The 24253-nt window shown below is 53.0% G+C and overlaps 1 protein-coding gene across 1 annotated transcript; it reads left to right on the top strand.

The window, feature by feature from the left end:
• The first annotated feature begins 351 nt into the window (after nt 1-351).
• Nucleotides 352-23905, top strand: LOC131212870 (chitin synthase chs-2). Its single transcript, XM_058206928.1, has 10 exons — nt 352-417; nt 12261-12391; nt 16771-17300; nt 17373-18587; nt 18681-19271; nt 19337-20661; nt 20743-20919; nt 22741-22941; nt 23001-23363; nt 23434-23905. Exons 2-10 carry the CDS (start codon nt 12285-12287, stop codon nt 23662-23664), a joined length of 4740 nt encoding a protein of 1579 aa, XP_058062911.1. The 5' UTR covers nt 352-417; nt 12261-12284; the 3' UTR covers nt 23665-23905.
• The last annotated feature ends 348 nt before the right edge of the window (nt 23906-24253 follow it).

Below are 24253 nucleotides of genomic sequence, written 5' to 3'. Positions count from 1 at the left end.
TGGCGCTGCGGCGCGCGTTTAGCGAAGACGCCGCCTCGTTGGAAACAAAAACAAAACTCGTGTTTTTAAAGTTTGCCTCACTAACTTTATGTTGCCCGTGTACGTGTTTGTTTGGCCGGCGGTGAAAGGCGCCGCGATCGCAACCCCCGCCCAACACACACCGACCGACCGGACCTAAACCTGCCTATGTTGCGTAAGATAACGACGGACGATCGGCGGAACGAAAGAGACGGGGAGCGAGTGGAAAAAAAAGTACGACCACCGGGTACCACGGCGACTACTTTTGGCACCCCGGTTTTATCGGCGACATCGGCGGCTCGAGACGAGGGCCGGGCCATAGGCAAAAGGGTAGCAAAACCAGCAACAGCAGCCAGTTGCTGGATTAAAGCGTTTCCGTTCGATTGGAGCCTTTTCTAGGTGAGTAAGAAACGCCTTTTAGGGGGATGCAATCCAAATAGGCAATGTTGGACAGTAATTTGTTGTACTGATATCAACGAAAAGTCGTAGCCCAACAAGGACTTAAATAAAATTTTAAAATAATTGAAAAATACACAGGCGGACACAGTATTACCCTAGCTGAAACTAGGCCAAGCAGCAAGCACGCTGCCAGAAGCACGAAAGACGCACGTTAACTGTTTAACGAAGCGTTGAGGTGAAAATAAAATTCGCGATGCCCACGCTCACGATTCGGAATGTCCACATCCTTAAATCCGCATGACTGGTGATCAGCACCACCGGGCTTCCAATTCGGTCACTTGCCTTTCGTCTTTTGCCTTAATTCGCTAACCAAAACGCGGGCGATTTCATAATCATCTGCCTCGCCGGTTGCGTAGCAACCAAAACAAACTTATTTAATTGAATTATCATACGCCATTTAAACGTTGCAAGCCTCCGCAACGATAGAAACTGTCTGAACTGTCTATACATTAGCATAACGGCAGCGGGGCACCGTTTTCTAATTGTGCTTTAATTAGCAACGAATGGCGATTTCCCCAAACATCCTTGCCACCGGGCGGATCTCAGCGGTGCATTTTCCCCGACGGTGCTGCCGCACAACACGATCCGCAGCTCGATGCAATTGCAACGGCGCACAAGAGTCGAACAAAAAAATGCATTGTCTTCCGTCACGTCCACCGTGTGGCTTGCGCGCAGGAAAACGAAACCAACCGCCCTACACGTTGAACGGATGTCGATTTTCCGGTGGAAACTCGAAATCGTTCCGTTCGCGATCGGCACGGTTTGTTGTGGTTGGCGGGGGTTGCTTGCGTGTTGCTTGCAACGTGCCGTCGATGGCGAAACGTGGACCTGCGGGTCTTGCACACACCGGCTAATTAAAACGGTCCTCAGGCCAGCCAACAGAAAATGGAAAATCGCTGCCCTAGACACGGCACCCCGGCGGGGGGCCTGCGGTCCGAACCACCCAAAAACTCACATTAGCGTGCGCGGTTTTCAATTCGCGGCTTGCGTGTCTTGCGTCAATCAGAACTCGATCGCGAGGCGCGCGCGCGCGAAGCCGAAGAGAATTTACTTTGTCCGCAACTGCTCCGGTTCGAGCATTAAGTGGCTCACTCGCAGAGTGGCTGAGAACGGCCGCCCAAGACTCGCTCTACCCGTAAACTGGTGCACACATAACTGGCGCTGCACGCAGCACGAAAAAAAGAGACCGACGACAGGACAACCTTCGGTAATTCGACACCCTTTGGGGTGGAGCCTTCCATAGCACAGCTGGCCAGCGGTACTGTCGTTCAAAATGGCATGATCCCTTCCTTGCTCCCAACCGAGCTCGGCGTGAGCAAATATGACGTGTGTTCATTTCGAGGCCTGCTGTTTTGATAGTTTCAGTTTTTCAGTTCAGTTCTCGTGTTTTTGCATATCGCCCACCACAAGCACAACGCCCTGTGACGGTGGTGGTCAGCGCCTAGCGATCGCGTCCCAACACGACGCCTTAATGGCCGCCCGGCTCGGCTCAGCCGAAAGGAGCTGGTTGAAGAATTTTATTAACTCGATGACCTTCTTTCACGGTACACACCGGGACCCGGAGCCGGTTTGAAATGGTTTACCGTGGCGTGGCGCGTGGATTGGCTGGCTGGCTGGCTGGTTGAGGTTTCTTGTGCTGTAGTCGAGCAGCGTTTTTTGCCGGTAAATAACCACCGCCTTGTACGAAAGGATCGCCCCGTTTCAGGCGATCGAACACGGGTCGCGCTAACGATCAGGCTGTGGTTTGCCGGTATGTTTTACACTTACATTTGTTACATGCCCGTGTTCTAGTCGATTGCCGGGTGTCGGGTTTGATCGACGACTTGTTAATTTGGAAGCATCACTCATAGTTACGGCTTGCCGAGGATCGTTGACTTTAATGGTGCAATCGTGGCGGTTTTTTTTCTGCCGAAACCCCAATAAAAGCTAAAAATCAGAAACAAAAAATGCAACCTCAAAAGAGGCCCTCTGCTGTGTTAAATGAAACGACAGAAACTTCAAAGTGAACGGACGTTCTACGAATACGAGCGTGAAGTCATATAAAAGTAAAACAACAAAGTAGAAAGGTGATTATGGTGGGCCACTCGGAACACCGTCAACAGCTGGTTAACACCCACGGAACCGCAGCCAGCGAAAGAGTCGGTTGAAGATGATCGCCCGTAAATAGTCTCATTAGCAGCGACCGAAAGGCAACGAACAATGCACTGCCGGCCCTCATGTTGGGCGGCATAAAATCACCTAAAAATTAGCTAGGCAATAAAATCGGATCGAAAAATAAAGCCTCCACACGAATGGCTTTCTTCTCACCTGCAGCCGCCCGGTGGTAATTGTAAACACAATGGCGCCGCGCCCTCCACGGACTCTAAATCATAAGCCAACATTAACGGTGAGGCGGGAAGTGAAATGAAGTGAAATGGTTTCCCCAAAACTCCGCCCCAGCTCCGAACGGAGGAGGATTTGCATCCGCGAGGAGGAAAACACTTTCCCTGCCAAAGTGCAGCTGATAGTGCCGAATGGACGCAGTGCCCAAAACCGCCCCGAATTGCATGGCCCACAACCGACCCGGGGACACTGGGTCAACATACGGCGGCATGCCACCGAAAACCCGTGGCGGGAAAACGGACCCCACAAATGAGCTCCATTTGCGCCCATTTGCGCGATGAGGGTTTAAAAATGAAAAGTGCGGTTCCCGCGCGGTTCCGTTCCGGTTCCGAGTAGGGGTGGGAAAGAAGAAAAAGAAACTGGCCGTCACGGACCGAAAAATATTCATCTCCACCCGTTGTCGGTGGCTTTCGCTTCCCTTTCGCGCTTCGCATCGGCATCATAATTTCTCCAACTAGAGCCGGCGAGGAAACCGGCGTCCGCGTCGTCACGGAACGAAGATTTGAAAAGTGAAAATCATTCACCGCCAGCGGATCGCGGAGCGTCTCGCTCTCGTTCGCCTTTGAAGCGCGCAAGACGCAAAACGCAGATGACGATGCGCAGTCAAGAAGCGCCAAGCGAAACCGATCGTCGACCCGGGAGAGCAAAGCGCCTAGGAGCAACTCATGCCAAAAAAGGGGAGCAAAAAACAGACGAGACAGGTGCCGGCTCCGGTTCCGAGGCCAAGAAAAGTGAAAACGATCGAAGGTTAGATAAACGGAGCCAACGGAGTTTGGGGTTTCTTTTGCGATCTGCACACTTCATGCGACAGAGGACAGGAGGATCTGCTGCCACAGCTGTTGGGTGCGATAATTGGTTAGGTAATCGGCATTTTGGGTTTTTAGTCAACCAGAAAACAAATAGGCAAAATTATGTGAGTTATTTCAATACTTCTGCTGGCTTGAGGATCGTCTTGAGAAAAGTGTCTTGCTTTACATGAATGATTGAAGAAGTCACTATGATACAATATTGCTCACCTTCGGCACAACAGAAATCGTTCCTAATTTGTCGATTTCTCAACAAAACATGCGTTCGCTTCCGAGAGCTTGAAACCGCGCGAGGGTGATGATTAAAATAATTACCCATTCGAGAAGCCGGATCGGGCCCGTTTCGGCGTAGCCAGAAAAATGGTCAGCGAAATGACGACCGACTACAATTATCGGAAGCAATGGCGGAAAGCACCCGCGAGCAGTGAAAGAGAATCGCAGCAAAATTGTAACAACAAACGCCGCTACGTTGAACTTTCACGGCGCTTTCCCTTTGCGCCACGGAAAAGTGCGCAATTACCGCTTTGAAAATAACAATACGCACACGCGCGCGATGATTGGCCGGTGCACACGTGTGATGGCGTCTCTGAAGATGCCTGATGCTGATCATAAAGACGTATTTAATTAGTTTCACTTTGGTGGGAGCCGAAGATGCAGAAATTTCACCCGCGGGCAGGCTGTTTCGAGTGCGTAGAATGGAAACACGGCGGTTCAAAAGAAAAACCCGGGACCGGAGAAGTTGCATTCTTTTCTTAGCCACGTGTTTCAACGGGGATCACGTAACGACGCGCAGCAATAAAACAGTGAAACTGGAGCAACGCGGCCAGAATAACTCAGTCGTTGCACCATTTTGAGAATCACACTAGAAACCGCCAAAATGGTTGGACGATGGAGATGGAGCCATTTTGTGCTCGACAAAACACGAAAACACGCTAAGTGGCCTCCGTTTTCGGGTGGGCTTAGATTTGTGCTGCCGAAATCAGCATAAGGGCGGAGCGGGTGCTGCCACATAATTGGTTCGCACATAATGCGACCTGCTAGAAAATTCACACATTCATCCCCACCGTGACACCCGTGTGTCTCACGGGTGATATAATTTGTGTTTTATGCTTTTATGTGGCGGCATTGTTTAGCGGTTATGTTGCAGACGCAACACCGCCCGCCGTTGCTATAGAATGTGAACCGATTACTGCGCCTTGTTTATCGGTCCACTGAACCGATTCACCGAATTCGAGCAGTTTCGAGCAGCTGTCAGCAAACGGACGGCTGATTCCAAAAGGCAACAAAAACAAAACAATCACCACACGAGGAGTAAAAAAGCCTGTTTTTGGTTCTAATTGGCAGCTCCGTGTGGCCTTTCGGACTGGCCAGCAGAAAAAGCTCGATAAAAAGGAAAGCGCGCCGTGCGCGGTTGTCGACCTCAATCATGTGTGGCGTTTTGGCGTTTCCCTCGTCAGCGAGAGGCAAATTAAATGCACGCTTAACGACGATGATAGTGGTGGTGGTGGCCCCAAAACCGCCACCGCCGAAAGCGCTAATGTGAGAAACCTCTATGTGCAGCCCGACACCCCATCACGATGAAGGTGCTGCTGACCGATTCGGAGTCAAAATTAAGCACCCCTCTCCCCCCAGGCCCATTACGGACACCGGTGTGTGCGGTGGACGGAGCATTAAATCGAACCATCGATCACTGGCACGCCGGGAGAAATGATGTGTGCCAAATGTGCAGACCCACCCAAAACGGCGCAGCACTCGGCGCGTGACCTCTTGGCGGTGGGCCAGCGCCGCATTCGAGTCGCCTTAACCTTACCACAAGAGGTCTGGCTAGATGATCGTGGTCACTCGTGGTGCGAGATCAAGTACTGCTGCCGCCGCTGCAAGAGGCAAAAAGTGGAACAACGCAAAAGAACGCCGCCGACCCACCCGCGCCAGGTTACGGTGGTGGCAGGCGGCCTGAAGAAGTCGAGCCGAATGGAAATGGGTGGATTAGCGCTCTTGTGCCCGACGGCCAGAGCATAGTTAACATGGAAACAATCGACTCGACTCGCGGCGGCTAAGATTCCCGCCCCGGAGCATGATCCACAGTTTGTTGCACAACGATGTTTTGGATCGCTGCATGCAAAAAAGCAAAACCCAGCCCCACAACGCACGCCCCAAGTCATGTTGGGGACCCAGCCCCGCCACAAGAGCTTCACGTCGATCGCCCCGGGGCCCCGGCGAGTCGCGATACAGAAACGCCAGCCACAGTCGGTGTGTGGGGGTGAAAATGAATTTAATTTTGCCATGCCATTTGTTTTGCGTGTCATTTGCGTATGCCGTAAGCCCAGTCACCCAGAGGGTGGTCTGGGCGGTCACTAACGACTTGGGCTGTGGGTTTTTGTGGGTCCTAGTACAGCGGCCTTGCCCATGGTGGTCAGGCCACGAACGACATAATGCTGGATACGTACCAAGTTGAACGATATTTTAATCACCAACCAACGCTGTTGATGAAGCATTGAATCATTCGTCGAAAGAAATCCAATCACAATAATGACGAATGAAGGTTGCGTTTGGGCCATTCCGGGGGAACACTCCGCACAGATGATTAATTAACGTCGACAGTACGAGTGGTATATTCCGATAGCGAGGCTATAAGAATGTCACGAAGCAATTACTTTCTCATTTTCTTGATTCAAAACAATCTCCTCTTGATTTCAACCACTTCTTACGACGACTCAACAGTGTTCCAAATGGTTTCTGGAGTTTTAAAGTCCTTGTCGATGGTCCCAATGTGCGCAGCGGAACAGTGTGTAGTTCTGTGCCATCAACTTTCCAAAAATGGACGATGAGAATAAGGTTCACTATAAGCACTCTAATTGCCCTCAAAGCAACTCTAAACATAGGACCTACCCAAAACGATCTTCCAGACAGACAGACAGCCAGGAAGTGCGTCCATAGTGAAGTAAACCGCTAATTGGCGCAAACCAAAGTGAAAATGCCCGCCATCCGATCGGCCTGGCTCTGACCGCCCCTGCCCCCGGCCACAAGACCGGTGAAAAACGGGTTGACAAAACGGGCAGATAAAAGTGCAACATCAACCCCAAAGGCTACTTTCACTAAAAATCCTTATCTGACCACGATGAACGCTGATCTGATGATGGTTTGGTGGCTTGGCAACTCGTTCCCGGAGTATTTGTTTTGCTCCAACGAACCGTTGTCGGGCCGGACCGTAACCGCTTCACTGGTTACGAAACCCGAATCCGAATCCCATCGGCTTCAAGGTTGATGGCCCACGGCGATAGGCCACACACGCGAGGGGCCGAGAGTTCGCACAAGTGGTGGTGGCCCTGACTGTGGCGGAGTCCGACACAGTCTTTTTCGGTGTCGGAGCTTCAGCAGCAGATCCAGCAGAGGATAAGACCCGACTGCATCATCCACCACTATGATGGTCCCAAGATGGACGCTCGACGAGTGTGTCGTGAACGATCAACCCTAATGGTTGTTTAATGGTTGTGACCAGTAGCTGGCCACCAATCTAACTGGACACTTGACACTATGGACCACGGTCCCGCATCGGAATGAATCACATTTCATCCGCAATCCGCAGTAGTGCCTGCGGTGATTACTAAGAAAAATGACACCCACCGAGGGTTAGTTGCATTTGTGCAAATGTCGCCACTGCCGATCCTTGACCCACCCGGTCGAAGATCCGGCTCGTCGATGTCGGCATCCGGTCCGTTCGACGTCCGAGAGCGTAGTGTTACCGAAACAATGCCGATACAGTACAACATGGCGTGACGCCGTGCGGTACCTCTAACGGTACACTGCACAATGCGCTGCATCATCATCGCCGCTTAGTACACGCTCGCCGGTTGCCCGGACGGGATATTCCGCAACAATCCGCGACTGACTCGACAGGAGATGACAGTTGGAGTTGATGGCGGGAACCATGAAACCGGAGAGAAGAAAAACTCATTAGGAAAGGGGTCGCCGCTGAAACATTGTGTATGGACCCTGGTCCCTTTGTCGCTGGGTCCCACTAGGGAACCAAGTGGCCAATCGGCCGATGACATACCTTTAGTTGGAATATATTTTAATCAACGCGCAAGGTCTTGAGTCACCTTTAAATTCACCGTGGAGTGGCTCGGCCAAGGAACAATTTCCTGTGGGCGTAGCCCGGGTACTACCCCAAATCCATCCCAACGTGGCTTACCCCGCAGAGTTATCAGAAGTGCAGCTGCCGCTTTCGGGCTCTTGGCTGGCCCCTTCGATTGCGCTAGCCGTCGTCGGTGGCGGCAACTTCGAAAGAAAGAAAAAGTTGTTTCCTTTATCGTCAGCGACTGCGCCTGCCCGAGAGCCGCACCGAAACGAGGCCCAGCAGCAGCGAGCGAAACTAGAAAACTGGTTTGACCACTCTAAAGTAGAGTGAGGAAATCGAATCCGAACCACTCCCGCTGTCGCCCGGATTGGCGCACGGTTCTGCGCGGCGCCGAGGATCTGTGTGGTCAGCCTAGTACCACTACTATCACTGTGACCAGCACCACCACCAGGAGAGTGTGACAGTTTTTGTTGCCTCTAGCATGGCCAGTGGGTCTGGGGTCTAGATATTGCTGGAATCGTGGAAGACTTTGTTGCGGTGCCAATCTTGGATAACTTTGGACTCGGGAAGGAAGTAAAGGTTGGGATTTCTCCAGAATGTCATGGAAACAGGAATCGTATAGGATCGCAGTCTCCAGAAGTAGTCGCAATCAATCCTACGCCTAAACACCCCCCGTTAGTATGGTCAACTGGAATACCTCTTTAATCGCAAAACAAGCAAACGCACTTTCGGCCCACTCTGACTGGAGCTACACCAAACTAGTTCCAATCGGGTTGATTATAACAAGAAAATCTACAATCGCTGGACTGGTTGAATCCACTGAGCGGCACTACGCCTGACACGTCCCCGTTTATCTTCCGATTAGTGCGTGGCGTCTCTTCGGCCTCAACCTCGCCCACAAAGTCTTGGCCCAAAGCGACTGGACAGGCGAGAACTCTTGATCGGTGTGCCACATCAAATCGTTCTTCTTTATGACGAATGCCGCTCCGAATGGGCGGTTGACCGAAGGGCGTAATTTCGTATGCGGCCGGAGTACGCGCTTCGGGCTTCTATTTTATCTATCCGACCAAAGGCTTCTGACCTTTTATACGCAGCCGATGCTTCTTCTCTGGGCAGGCTATGGTCGTCTCCTTGGGGTTTTGGACGTACGGTTACGACTCTTTAATGACGTCGTTGGGGATTTTAATTCATCCGACACGAAGGCTCAAACTTCAGGCCACCAGACAGGGGTTGTCGTGTCGTGTAGACCGATCCCGGTGCTCCACAACAAAGCAACCTGTGTTCCTTGGTGAAGGTTGGGTTGGGTTCTCCCAATTACGGCGTGCCCCGGTCGGGGTGTGCAGACGGGCCAGTTTTCGCCATCGCCAGTGCGAGATTGAGGTTGAGAACCTCCACGGAGCGAAAGTTCCCAGCGCAGCCGAGCGTGCCGTTGCGAAGCTCTCTGCAAGGTCGTCTGCAGAGTGCAGATCTTATTTACGGTGCACACCGGAGCGTGACGCCTTGTAGCCGCTGCGTGCAGAGTTCTGCGCCTGATGACCGACGCAGTAGCCGACAGTCGCGATTATGAGCTCTCTCCACTTGCAGCCCAACAAGATCTCATTGGTGATCGGTGGATCAGTAGCAAATGAATCGCCAACCAATTGTCCACTCAGCGCAACGGGCGAAGGCTAGGTAGGGTGTCCCCCATTAAAAGTGCGGCTTTACCTCGAGAGGAAAGCCGCGACCGAACGACTTCCTTCTGCGTGGCACACGGGCTTTGAGGAAACCGAAACAACCGCATTCCTCGCGGAGTCTGACAGCGCGGCAACATTCCATCCAGTACACTTTCCGAGTCTTTCCGAGAGATCGGTGCCTGCGCTGCTGACGCCATCGAAATCGAAAGTCCGTAGATCAATCCTCGCCATGGCCCGAAGTTCATTTGTGATCCAGTAAAGCTCCAGCGCCCTGATCGGTGCGAGGCGAGGAACCATTTTAATTGGAGCTGCCGCTGCCGCCGCCGCCACGGACCGATTCTCGCCCTGGCGTGACGCAGAACTTAAGTGCTACGCTGCGGCACGGTTAAATTACTATGCAGGCGTTCTCTTGGGCTTGGACGTGAAGCAGTATCGACACACTCGCTCGCTCGCTCGCTCGGGTTATAAATCTGTTTGTGGTCCGATCCGATCTAGCGAATGCTCTGGCCTACCCCACGGCTGGGTTGCCATTTTACATGTTTCGGTGTCTTGTTCTTCCCTGGCCGCTTGCGAATTATTTTTACTGTCTGCAGATCGTTCGATAGTGCCTCTCGATCGATCGCTTGACTAATGGTTTCTGCATTCGGTGCAGCGTACGCAGGGACCTGCTGCCGGCAAGAAATACGAGAGCTCCACCACTTCGTTCCGGAGGCACGCACGCGCAGGCCACGCAGGTCACGGGCCGGATGGGTGAAGGTCGCTCGATCGGGCTTGGGCGTCGAGTTTACTGACATTCACCTCACCACGTCCGTCCGCGGGTGGGGTCGGTCTAGAAACTCGCGACTGAAAGCAGAGAACCATCACAACCAGGAAGAACGGCGTCGGACGCGCACGAGAACGCAAGCATCCAGATCCAGCGGGCGAATTATATCCCCGAGGCGGACCGAGTCGGCCGAGGATTTCCGGGGCCATTCACATTTAGCAACCGAAGACCGGTTTTCCTGCGGGAGTCCATTGCCCTGGGGCCGCGTATGGTCCACACCTGGTCCCTGGCGACATAAATCCTGGTTATGTCCAGGGCTGGAGTGGACTCTTTCTACAACAACTTCATCCACGCCTAGACCATTCCGAGTCCGGCGGTCATCTTGATTGACTGGCAACGGCGAATCTAGCTCCTAGTGGCATAGAGAGGCGGTGCTTCTTATGACAAAACGCGAAACACCTACTGAAACTGGAGAAAGGTTTTTAGAACCACACCTCATCAATCAGGGCGGGCCAATTTTGGGCCGTCACCTAACGGTTGTTGGTAGGCGAAACTTTGTTCGGACATAACCTGGCGGGGGATCAGTTTCTGCCCCCAGCACGGGGGGGGGGGGCCATCAGCCAGTTCAAGTTCAGGAACCCACCCACTAAGTTCTCTTCCGCGGTGGTCACCACCGTGCGATCTCTTGTGTTTCGGAGCGGAATCGGAAGTAGGAAGTAGTCGCGGATCGAGAGGACGCAGTTCCTGGCCATTGTAGCCGGGCGAGCTAAAAAGCCATTTCCGCCGCGTGAGCCAACCTGTGGTGATCTCGGCCCCATTCAAACAAGACCAGCACCGCACCGAAACGGATGAATTATTAATGTTCAGCTCTCGTCCCAGAACGGCGCGTGGGAGACCGATTACGTCGGACCGATCAATTTGAGCACTTAGAAAGGGTCCCCGACGACGCCGATTTGCGGCTCGTTATTAAATTGGTGGCCTTTGGCGCGCGTGGGGAGATTCGGGTGGGAGGAACCGACCGACGGTAAACGCGAGCGGACTTTATTGGCCACACTAAACCATTCCGGCCCGGTTGGCCCCATGAGTCACAGCCTATGGATCCCTTCGCGAAGCGGATTATGATTCCGTGCCAATCAAAATGACTGGAGTCGAAGACCGGACCCTAGCGGTCTGTGGTCTGTGTGGTCCCAACATGAAATGGTTTATGTTTTTCTTTGCCTGTGGTAGCTTGAGAGGTGTTAGAGGGCCCGTGTCCAAAAGGAACGTAGTTTTTACACCCTGGAGACTGTCTAGCATCGGAACGATTTCTTGAAAGTCATCCGCCTCAATCGCCAGCGAGGTGTTATGGCGAGCGTTATGGTATGGTTAGGCAAATGAATTGGGCGGTGTACAGCCGGCTTTTGTGCGGCACTTTTTATACTGGCGGTCTAGATCGAGATCTTGTGGTGGACTGAAACGCACACGGCGCTACTAGTGCCCCGGGAACGGGAAGTACTCATTTAGAACGTACGTTTAAAATCTGGTTTAGCCGTTGGTCACTGAAACCGACATTACAAAAAAGGCGCACCCCTTCACTTGGGGCGTAGTCCAACTTCTTTTCTTCACCCTGTCCACCATCAGGACAGGAAGTGGGTAAACTGTTAGTTCTAAACCAACCGAGGCAGAAAAATGGGATGAAAAAAAAGGTTGATGAGTGTGACCTTGAGTTCCCAAAGAAACCCTACACCACAACGACGGGACCGGATGGGTTTCTGGTATCGAACTGTTCGACGATCGAGAAACCTAGCTAACAGCATGAGCACAAACACACGCATACGTCGGGCTATCGCCTCAAATGTCACTAGTTTGACCACTCGCCGTTGGGTGATGGTTTGCCATTCGCAAGAGACCGATCGAGCATTTTTTTGCTTGCCTTTATCAACCTAAAATATTTTGGCGCTTGCGAGGAAACCTTTACCGAAACACGCCACCATCATCATCATCGAACGATACGTCGTGCTAATGAAACCATTCCCAAACCGAACCGGAGTTTAACATTTTGCTACTTGTTTCATTTCTCTTTTCCGCCCTACCCGGTATAGGCTCCGCGTTTCCGAGCCGAGAAGATGTCTGCCATCAGGCATCGACCTCTGGCAAATGGGCCCAACGAGAGCGACGACAACTTTTCCGACGACGAGAGCACACCGCTAACACACGACATCTATGGCGGCAGGTAAGCAATACAATAGTTTTAGGTTTCGTTTCTAAACCTACTAGCTTAAGCGATGGAAAGCGATCGTTTGCGGAACCTTAGAAGGAGATCAAAGGGCACTAGTGTTGCTAACCGATTTTATGTATCAATTCTAAACCCGACGTACCGCGAAGGAGTGAAGTTCGTTGATTTATGGAACAAATCGGCTATAGTTCGCACAGAAAATTTCAAGAGAGAGAGAAAATATTTTGAATACTTGAGAAACCATTTGAAACCGTACAAAACTGTCCAAATATGCCTCCAAATAAGTTTTTGACTCTTAACGATCAAAAGGTTCGTAGCTTAACTAAGCGTTGAAGTCTTTCGTTCCGACGAACGTCCGTCATTGTGTCGTTCTCGTCGTCGCACCTAGCCATGCTTTCTCCACACGTATGTAGGGCTTCGCACTCCGGTGCCACGGGGCAACATAGTAACCCGGCCTAAAAGTCGCTAAAAACGCGACCCAACCACTGAAGCTGGGCGCACACCGGCACATAGCCATGAATAATCAATTCGACCTTGTTCCCCGGCGGCATCGTACCTCGGCCGCTACTTAATATTGGCAACACACCAAAACTGGCATTGATGTGTGGAAGTGTGTGTGGCGTGCTGTCTGATCACCTACGATCGATCCGGAGAAGGTTATCGCACAGCGGGCAAAATGTGGGCCACAGAACCCGGATCTTTGGCTGGGGATTGTTCGTGTTAGAACAGCTACAGTTGGCACATCTTCTGCCCTGAAGAGCCCTCTGCCCTCCGATCGATGAAGAGTTCGGCTATCGTATAATGCAAACAATAATGCCTACACCACTACAAACACCGTGCACCGTGCACTGCTGCCGCTTAGTCTACCGTGCGCCTTCGCGACAGGACAGGATAGGCCATCTGCAAGCGTTATTTTTGCAAATCCATCTCTCCATGCAGACGGGGTCGTAAACAACAATTATGCACAACGGCTCCGCGCCGCTCTGCCCGTGCCCCTAGGGTGACGGCGCAGCATAAACGTCATCGCGAGCGGATGATCGCACGTAGAATCGCACCGTGTTATGCAATGTGATTGCAGGCCGCGCGCGTCGTAGATCGGCGTATTACTTCACCCGTGCCGTCACCTGAAGGTAACGCCGCCGTCTCGAAACATACACTTGCAGAACGCCCGCAAAGATCAGCGATGCTCGGAGCGACTCCCACACTCTCAAAGATGGGCCAGCCGCCAGTTGGGTTGGTTGTGAGATTCTGGCATAATGGTAGCCGACGAGCCAATGTACGTATGGCACCCTTCTGTTTTTCTTTTGAATGGCATAGTTTTGCTGGCCGATTCGTGGTGCTTTGCTTTGTTTGTATTTGTTTGGCATTACATTGTCGTAAACAAACGGGGAAGAGGTGGCGTCTGTGCCCCCCTCGTGACAAGACAGCCCTCGTGTCACGTTTCGTGTTTGTGAAAGCTAATTGGCACGTGTGATCGGTCGGTGAGCGATGTTTTACATACGCGCAAATTTGTACTCAGCTCTGCCCGCTGATCGGGGTGGTTACTATTACGGCGGGGTCGGTTAAGGTATTTCCTAGCAAATATTTTGGCCAAGCTGAACGAAGAATGTACTATTTTGTTGGAGCCGACGCCGACGAAGAATGAGGGAAAATAGACACTTTGGCTGCACTGATTAACCATTGCAATGCACTAAAAGAATCCACAAGGAATTAATTAGCAGATTACTTACCACAATGAATCTGAACGCTATCCACATACACTTGGCTAGAATGCACGTTGGACCTCTGTGCAAATCAGGGATTTCCTTGCTGCCAGCCTTGCTCCACGGTAAATTACTCTCGATTGGCAGCATGCATCCGGAATCCAACATTGCCTCCACCAGGTTCCAAAAACGATCCCCAATCACTAAACTGTTGGCCCGTCCGAGCGATCGTTTCCCTGTAGCGGCGATAAATTTGGCAGACCCGTGGAAGCATAACGACGGAGTGACGAAGACTTTCGCTTGCACCACCACCTCCTTTTACCTATGAATAGGCAAATGCAGTTCGGTAACGCGCGTGCCGTCGCGGGCCATGGACACACGGTGCTGCCGCCACTAAGTTGGTTACGAAAAACTTGATCAAAAATCTCAACCATCAGCTTCGTCAATCGATTTCTCGTTGCGGTAGCGGCTCGAGCGTCGTGGCGCGTATTTTGCGATGAATGGAACGAGGCTAAAACGTGGACCGTAAGTTAGTTAGGCGCGATTTGCAACTTTTGCGTAATACGGGAAATCATCGGTTAGGGCGGGCAGTTTCGGGCCTCTCTTTTGTCCCGTGGCTAGGGCCATAATCGATTGAAGTGGTTAGCAGCGTACGCCCTTGAGTAAGAGCAGCGGGGACAGAAGTAACGTTGTAGTACAGCATTATGTTTAGCACAGCGTTGTTCTAAAAACATTGCCCGTTCATCTCTTTACGCTGTTAAGGACCTGTTTCCAGAATTGCCATCTTAGCAACAGTTGGCTCTACAAAGAAAGTTTGTACTAAAAGACTCACGGGTTCAAGGCATCCGCCGACATACGCCGTCGACATACGCTCCATAGTTCCTTAAGGTTAGCATAATCAGTCTGCTCGAGTTGATTTACTGCGCCGCAGTCACGATCGTCGGTTTTCTTCTGTGAAAACATGGCTATTCATTTTTAGTACACGATCACTTGGAGAAAACGACACCAGTTGAAGCGAGCGCCGCGTGCATGTTAAATATCGTACGTCCGTGGCAAGGGCGATCGTGCACTACACGCGTGCGTGTGTTGGTGTTTATTTTTGTGTAATTTGAAGAAGCCTTTCTTTCACAAGCGCCACCCATCGCCAGGCCGCGGCTTTTGGGTGGACTCCTTTCTCCCCCGTTCGGCCGGCAACCACTCTCACTATCGATCGGACCCACCCGACGTGCTGGGGTAGGAGGATCGTGCGAAGCGGCAGAGGGGCCTAGTGTTAATTTTTTCAACTTTGTAGTGTTTTGTTGCCGTGGCTGGTTTAGGTTGGAGGGCTGTTGTTGTGGTTGTTTTTTTCGCCGTCCATTTTTGGTCACTCAGCGAAACGGTTGGCTGGAGGCGGCGCTGCCGTGCTTGACCAATCAGCAGAAGCCCCACACCCTTGCGCCAAAGCCAAAAACCTCGAAAGCCAACCACTGCACTCACCGCGAAAGACGCGACGCTGCTCAGTCCAGCTCATCCGCTGGTGTCGGAAGCAGCTAGCTACGCGCGCGTCCTCGTTCGACTCCCTTATTGTTTGTGGTGTGGTTTGGACGGTACAGTGCAAAAACGGCAACACACAAGGACGCGAAGATCCTGTGAAGAGTTTTTGTGAGAAGTGATCTGCGTATGGCAACCGTGACAGCCTGCCCGAAGCGGTCGCAGCTAGTTGCAGGATGTATCGCAAAGTGAGCGGTGGCGCCCCGGCCAGCAACGGCAACGGGACCACCGCGATGAACGGTGTGGCCCTCCCGGGCGTCCCCAAAGGGCCCCAGCGGACCAACGGGGAAGCGAACAACTACATCAGCTACCAGAGTCACCACTACGCCCGTGTCGCCAACGATGACGACGAGGAAGAATATGTGATGTATGCTCTAATCGTGTGCCTTCACGCGAAAACGTGGCCCCGGGCACTAAGTCACTGCCCCAAAACTTTCACTGGCTATGCTATAATTTAGTGTCGATGTCGAACGGAGATCCATCGCAGAGCGCAGTACACACCGCTTGGCGCCGTAAATGAAAGTGATTTACGGTACCGCCTTGTGTTGGCGCATTTTTGGGCAATCATTGATAGTGTTGCCCCGGCATTCCAACGATGTGTTGCGGTTTGTTGGTTTCAGTTTCGCGAATACTTTTGGCTCTCGGCTGTTGCACCATCGTAAAGAGAGACCATAACGGCATCCTGCAAAATACCTGAAAACGGGGTAGCAAAAATGTTGGCGTAATAATCGGAAATAATAAATGCGACTTTGAGGCGCAGGTGATCCATTACCTGCAGGAGATCCATAAACGTGCTCCAAGAAGCGGTGTGGCAGGCAGAGAGTTAACCACGGGCATCAGGAGGACTGCCAGTCACTTTGAGAACGGAATCCGTTCCGCTTCCGAGCCGAAGCTATGCGGAAATTTTGTCACAACAGCGAGCGGAGCAATATCAATAGAAAAGAAACGTTGGCCTATTGGCGGCCTACAGTCGGGCGGCTTCCGCCACTGAACATCGGCAGTGGGAAGCGATCCGTAACCTTCGGCTTCATCGGCGTGCTGCTTTTAGTGAATTTAATTTGTTTTGCAACAAACACAATCGCTGAGGCGGCCACAGTACAGTTCTGCTTCATTTCGATTCATTTGCTTTCTCAATCCCCACAGCCAGCGAACCGTGCAGGAGACGAAGGGATGGGACGTGTTCCGGGACCCACCGATCAAGGAGGATACGGGCTCGATGGCCAACCAAGCCTGCCTGGACCTCACCATCAAGATACTGAAGATATTCGCCTACCTCTTCACGTTCGTGATCGTCCTGATGGGCGGTGTCGTGGCGAAGGGCTGCGTCCTGTTCATGTCGTCACAGTTGCGCCGAGACCGAAAGATCACCTACTGCAACCGGGACCTGGCCCGCGACAAAACGTTCGTGGTGTCTCTGCCGGAGGAGGAACGGATAGCGTGGATGTGGGCACTAATGATCGCGTTCGCCGTGCCGGAAATCGGGACGTTCATCCGCTCGACGCGTATCTGCTTCTTCAAGTCGCTGAAGAAACCGCTCAAGTCGCACTTTCTGCTCGTCTTCCTGATGGAGTCCTTCCACACGATCGGGCTGGTGCTGCTGTTCTTCGTCGTGCTGCCGGAAGTCGACTCGGTCAAGGGAGCCATGCTGACCAACTGCCTGTGTGTCATACCGGGTAAGTGGCGCCACGTGATTGATCTTACATCCTCTCTCTCTCTCTCACACACGGACGCTTGTTCCTTTGCAGGACTGTTGGGTATGTTCTCGCGAACCAACAAGGAAGGTAAGCGGGCCGTCAAGTCTATCGTCGATCTGGCGGCTATTGCCGCACAGATTACCGGGTTCGTAGTGTGGCCGCTACTGGAGAACCGGCCCGTCCTGTGGCTGATACCGGTTTCGGCGCTGCTGACGTCATGCGGTTGGTGGGAAAACTACGTGTCCGCCCAGAGCCCGTTCGCGTTCATGCGATCGCTGGGCCGCGTGAAGGAAGACCTCAAGCAGACGCGCTACTTCACCTACATGTTCCTATCGGTGTGGAAGATCATGCTGCTGTTCTGCTTCGTGCTGGTGATACTGTTCGTGCGGGGCGACGAGGTCGCTAACCTGTTCGCACTGTTCGGCGTCGGGTACGGGCCGCACAAGATCGTGGTGGAGGAGGTGGCGCTACCGTTCAGCTCGGCCTTGCCCGACCTGGTCGAGGCCGCCCAAGCGGTCGATACGATCGATATCGATGCCGCGTACAACACCGTTACGTACGTGCTGATCATCCAAATTCTGGCCGCGTACCTGTGCTACATCTTCGGCAAGTTCGCGTGCAAAATCCTGATCCAGGGCTTCAGCTACGCGTTCCCGGTCAACCTGACGGTGCCGGTCGCGATCTCGATGCTGATCGCGGCGTGCGGTATCCGGAGCGACGATCCGTGCTTCTTCCACGGCTCCATCCCGGACTATCTGTTCTTCGAGAGCCCGCCGGTGTTCCGATTGAACGATTTCGCTGCCCGGCAGATGGCATGGGCCTGGCTGCTGTGGCTGCTGTCGCAAACCTGGATCACGCTCCACATCTGGACACCGAAGTGCGAACGGTTGGCCAACACGGAGAAGCTGTTCGTGACGCCGATGTACAACGCATTGCTGATCGACCAGTCGATGGCGATGAACCGGCGGCGGGACGATCAGGCGGACGTGAAAACGGAAGACCTGGCCGAGATCGAGAAGGAGAAGGGCGACGAGTACTACGAGACCATCTCGGTGCACACCGACGGCTCGGCGCTGCCCCGGCCGAGCGTTAAGTCGTCCGACCACATCACGCGCATCTACGCCTGCGCCACCCTGTGGCACGAAACGAAGGAGGAGATGATGGTGTTCCTGAAGTCGATCATGCGAATGGACGAGGACCAGTGCGCACGGCGCGTGGCCCAGAAATACCTGCGCATCGTCGATCCGGACTACTACGAGTTTGAGAGTAGGTTGCGTGCCGGATCGTCGGACCGTATGACGACAGTGTGTAACGCCATTTGACTTTCTCTCTCTCTCTCTCTCTTTCTTCCGCCTGCAGCTCACATTTTCTTCGATGATGCGTTCGAAATTTCCGACCACAGCGATGACGACATCCAGTGCAACCGGTTCGTGAAGATTCTGGTCGACACGATCGACGAGGCCGCCTCGGAGGTCCACCAGACGAACATTCGGTTGCGGCCGCCGAAGAAGTACCCGACGCCGTACGGTGGCCGGCTGGTGTGGACGCTCCCGGGCAAGACGAAGATGATTGCGCACCTGAAAGACAAGGACCGGATTCGGCACCGTAAGCGCTGGTCGCAGGTCATGTACATGTACTATCTGCTCGGTCACCGGCTGATGGAGCTGCCGATCTCGGTCGACCGCAAGGAAGTGATGGCGGAGAACACGTACTTGCTGACGCTGGACGGTGACATCGACTTTAACCCGAGCGCCGTGACGCTGCTGGTGGATCTGATGAAGAAGAACAAAAACCTGGGGGCCGCCTGCGGTCGCATCCATCCGATTGGCTCCGGGCCGATGGTGTGGTACCAGAAGTTCGAGTACGCCATCGGTCACTGGCTCCAGAAGGCAACCGAACACATGATCGGCTGTGTGCTGTGTAGCCCGGGATGTTTCTCGCTCTTCAGAGGTAGGTCGCGTGGCCGCTTGTGTTTGAAAACGGTCCCACTCTAGCTCTTTGCTTTCGTTTCGCAGGAAAAGGCCTGATGGATGATAACGTGATGCGCAAGTATACGACGCGCTCGGATGAGGCACGCCACTACGTGCAGTACGATCAGGGCGAGGACCGGTGGCTGTGTACGCTGCTGCTACAGCGGGGCTATCGGGTCGAGTACTCGGCCGCGTCCGACGCCTACACGCACTGCCCGGAAGGTTTCAACGAGTTCTACAATCAGCGCCGCCGCTGGGTACCGTCGACCATTGCGAACATCATGGACCTGCTGATGGACTACAAGCGCACGATCAAGATCAACGACAATATTTCGCTGCTGTACATCTTCTACCAGATGATGCTGATGGGCGGCACGATTCTGGGCCCGGGCACGATCTTCCTCATGTTGGTGGGTGCGTTCGTGGCCGCGTTCAAGATCGACAACTGGACCTCGTTCTACTATAACATCATCCCGATCTTGCTGTTTATGCTGGTGTGCTTCACGTGCAAGTCGAACATCCAGCTGCTGGTGGCCCAGATACTTTCGACGGTTTACGCGCTCATTATGATGGCCGTGATCGTCGGTACGGCACTGCAGCTCGGCGAGGACGGCATCGGCTCACCGTCGGCCATCTTCCTGATAGCGATGACGGGTTCGTTCTTCATAGCGGCCTGTTTGCACCCGCAAGAGTTTTGGTGCATCGCGTCCGGCATCATCTATCTGCTGTCGATCCCGTCCATGTACTTGCTGCTCATCCTCTACTCGATCATCAACCTGAACGTGGTCTCGTGGGGCACCCGCGAGGTCGTGGCGAAGAAGACCAAGAAAGAGCTGGAACAGGAGAAGAAGGAAGCGGAAGAGGCGACAAAGCGGGCGAAGCAAAAGTCGCTGCTCGGTTTCCTGCAGGGTGGCGTCGGCAACGGGTCCGACGAGGAAGGTTCGATCGACATCTCGATCGCCGGCCTGTTCCGGTGTTTGCTGTGCACGCACGGTAAGACGACGGACGAGAAGGCGCAACTGATCCACATCAGCGACGCCCTGGATACGATCACGAAGAAAATCGAGGTGCTGGAGAAGCACATCGATCCGCACGGGCACCACACGCGGAAGCGGACGGCATCGGCGGGCTCGAAGGACCACCACCTGGGCTCGGTGGCTGAGGACACGGAGGATGACGACGAAGACGAGGAGTCGGAAACGTCCACGCTGCAGCGCGACGAGCGCGACTTCCTGACCAACCCGTACTGGATCGAAGATCCGGACCTGAAGAAGGGAGAGGTTGACTTCATTTCCAGCACCGAGATCCAGTTCTGGAAGGACTTGATCGACCAGTACCTCTATCCGATCGATCAGAACAAGGAAGAACAGGTCGGTTTCGGTAGGAGTTTTGGATGTGACGTTTGTGCTCATACGGTTATCTTGTTCCAATCTTCCCCCATTTTTATGCAGGCACGTATTGCGCGCGATCTCAAGGAGCTGCGGGATTCCTCCGTGTTTGGTTTCATCATGATCAACGCACTGTTCGTGTTGATCGTCTTCTTGCTTCAGCTCAACAAGGACAACATCCACGTCAAGTGGCCGTTGGGTGTCAAGACTAACATAACCTATGATGAAGCCACGCAAGAGGTAAACTCCTGGAGACACCCGGGTGCGGTCGGTATATGCGGTGGCGCACGCGGCGCTATACCGACCGTCCCGGGTGTCTCCAATCGGAACATGAGTATTAATTTGCAGTTTCGTTTTGTTTTCTCTCTCTTTCTTTCCTTTTTTCGCTACATTTTTTTATTTCTCCCGCGTTACGCGCGTTTGACTCTCCGTGGACGAATGCGAACCGTGGGGCGAACCGACACACCGAAACCCCGTGTTTCAACACCGACCCCATTTTCAAAATTTGCAACCAACGCCCTCCTGTCGACCTCCCCATTTTTGGCCCGACCAATCAACCCAACAACGCGCTTCCTTTACAACAACAACACACACCTGTGTATACTGCGCACCTTGATCAACAACCCGACAACAATGATCGCGTATACTGTGGAGTGGAATACATCACTGCCTACACACATGCATACACATTCACATGTCACACACACGCACACCCGATGCAGGCGAGAATTGCCGTCGATCTGAAAGAACTGCGTAACAAGTCCGTGTTTGCGTTCTTCATGTTCAACGCACTGTTCGTGCTGATCGTGTTCTTGCTGCAATTGAACAAAGACAAGCTGCACATCGTATGGCCGTTGGGCGTCAAAACGAACATTACCTATGACGAAGTGACAGCCGAGGTTTGCTACTCTTACAGCATAAATCTTCACATCATCCTTTCCCCGTTTTATTTCCCGCCCTCACTAAGTGTTGTGTCGTTTAATCAAACTTAAACCGGACGGTGCGGCTCCCGGTCTCCCGGCGCATTGCCTCCCTTCGATCCCACCACCTTCCATCCCCACAAAAAATGTCCCCAAAAGAATTGGTTATGGTGAATGTGTTTTCCGTTCCAATCACACCACTCCGCGCCTGTCCGATCGGTGTCTGGCGTGGCGTAACACTTCTTGTTTTGCTCCGGAAGTCCGGATGGTACTCTGGGCCCGACCCGGCCACACCAGCCAGCCTCGTCAGCTACCCTGGCCCCGGGCTGGGTTGGGCTTCCTTCCTGGCTTCGGATAACTGTGACCTGGGGGACCTGGTTTGACCTGGGCGCATGCAATTTTCTCTGTTTTTGTTTCCTTCTGTGGGTTCCTTCTTTCAACAACTTTAACCAACGTTTCAACAACTGTTATTAACACTCTTCTCTCTATTGTTACTTGTTGCACAATGCTCGTACCCCTTCGAAAGTCTCAAAGAAACATCAAAGAGTCTTGCAAAAAAACATGCATGGAACTCAAAGCACCCCACAACACCTGCCCGACAAGATGCCACAGGATGTTGAAAATCATGGTGCATGTCCATCTCAAACCCTCATGCGAACGCTACCTCAAAAGCATGGCTTAAAGACGGTCGGAAATGCTTTCGTCTCCCGTGAAAAGAACTATCAAAATGACGCTACTCTGCCGGACTCTGCAACAGGACGGGATCAAGCTCTACCATTGGCTTTTGTGACCCGACGCTTCCTTCCTTCTCAACGCTGGCGCAACTGCATGGCTACACTTGTGCATGGTCCGCGATCCGTGGTTGTTTTGCGACTCCCCCCTACTTCGACACAAACTGAATTAAAGTTATTCTAACTGTGCTAACCTAACACCCCCGTGAGGGCCGCCCGATGTGTTCCGGAAGTTCCGGAACAACTACAAACAGCTGTGATACGTGTAGTGAAACGGCTTCCGGAACACTCACGGCCCAGATAGGTGGAGCGTGTGCTAACCGTGGCGTCACTCCTTAATAACCGCAACCCAGACAAAAGCAGGGGTCAGCTTTGGCAAACTATCTAACGCTTGGTGTCACACGTTCTAGGTTCACATCTCGAAAGAGTACCTGCAGCTGGAACCGATCGGTCTGGTGTTTGTGTTCTTCTTCGCCCTCATCCTGATCATCCAGTTCGTGGCCATGATGTTCCATCGGTTCGGTACGCTCTCCCACATCCTGGCCTCGACCGAGCTCAACTTCTGCAACAAGAAAACGGAAGAACTGTCACAGGATGCACTGATAGATAAGGTGGGTTTTCCGATGGGGATTCGCTTCGCCTCAGTACACTCACGTTTGTTTTCTTGTAGCACGCCGTTGAGATAGTGAAGAACCTGCAACGGCTGCAGGGCATCGACGGTGACTACGACAACGATTCGGGTAGCGGGCCCGACCGTATCGCACGCCGGCGCACGATTCAGAACCTTGAGAAGGCGCGGCAGCCACGCCGACAGATCGGTACGCTTGATGTGGCGTTTAAGAAGCGGTTCCTGAAGCTGACAGCGGACGAAAACAATACGGCCACACCGATCCTGACGCGGCGGATGACGATGCGCCGTGAAACGATACGTGCCCTGGAGGTGCGCAAGAACTCCGTCATGGCGGAGCGCCGCAAATCGCAGATGCAGACGCTCGGCGCCAACAACGAGTACGGCGTTACCGTCGCACCGAACGTAAGTAGGAAATCCAACCCAGCTCTTCAAAAGTTCCCCAAAAAGCTTACCGGACATGGTTTCGCCGTAGGGCACGAACAATGGACCGACGAGACCGACGCGTACTTCGAACGCCGGTGTTAGTGTGAAGGACATTTTCAACGTCAACGGTGGCCCCGGCGGCGACATCTATGGCGTTACAGGGCAGGTAAACCAAGCGTACGAACCGGTGATCGAAGATGACGATCGCAACTCGCTACGCATGCAGCCCCGCAACCAGGTGACCTGGAGCAGCAACAGCAACACCAATGGGCGGTTGTGAATGAAAAACGGCGGTTTTCTGCAGGGAAAACAAACGATACAGAACGGCTGCTGAACGGTCCGCGACCGGAGCGAGACGAGTGCGCAAGTGAGAAAAGAATGAATGAGCGAGTGAAGTGTGTGATTTTGTGAAACAATAATTTATAGACTCGATACACTAGACAATAAGCGCAATGAAACAAAATCCGTACTTCCTCACGCACAACCGGAAGCCCGGTCGTTCACTGCCCCGTACCGCGCCGTCTCGGGCGAAGCCACCGTCGCCGCGTAGCACGTAAGATTAGAGTGTAGAATGGAGAGTTCGATGGCTCAACAACAGCGACGGTCAAACGGTGAAGATGGCGCCGCACAAGCGCACCGACCTTTAAATACTCAACCGACGCAACTAGAACAATTTAAAACGTATAACCACGTATAAAACGTTAACCACGACCGCGGCGCTGCCCACAATTTACTCTCTGCATGAAAAGTCTTGGACTCTTTTTGACAAAACTTTGACAAAACATTTTAACACGAACGCACCGAAAGCGTCCACACTGCCAGAGGATCACTCTCTACCTTCTGCCGCGTTGGTTGCACCCGAAATTCAA

This window comes from Anopheles bellator, chromosome 2, assembly GCF_943735745.2.
Source record: "Anopheles bellator chromosome 2, idAnoBellAS_SP24_06.2, whole genome shotgun sequence".
Taxonomy (NCBI): domain Eukaryota; kingdom Metazoa; phylum Arthropoda; class Insecta; order Diptera; family Culicidae; genus Anopheles; species Anopheles bellator.
Note: the sequence above shows the minus strand (reverse complement) of the source record. Positions and strands in the feature narration are given on the sequence as shown.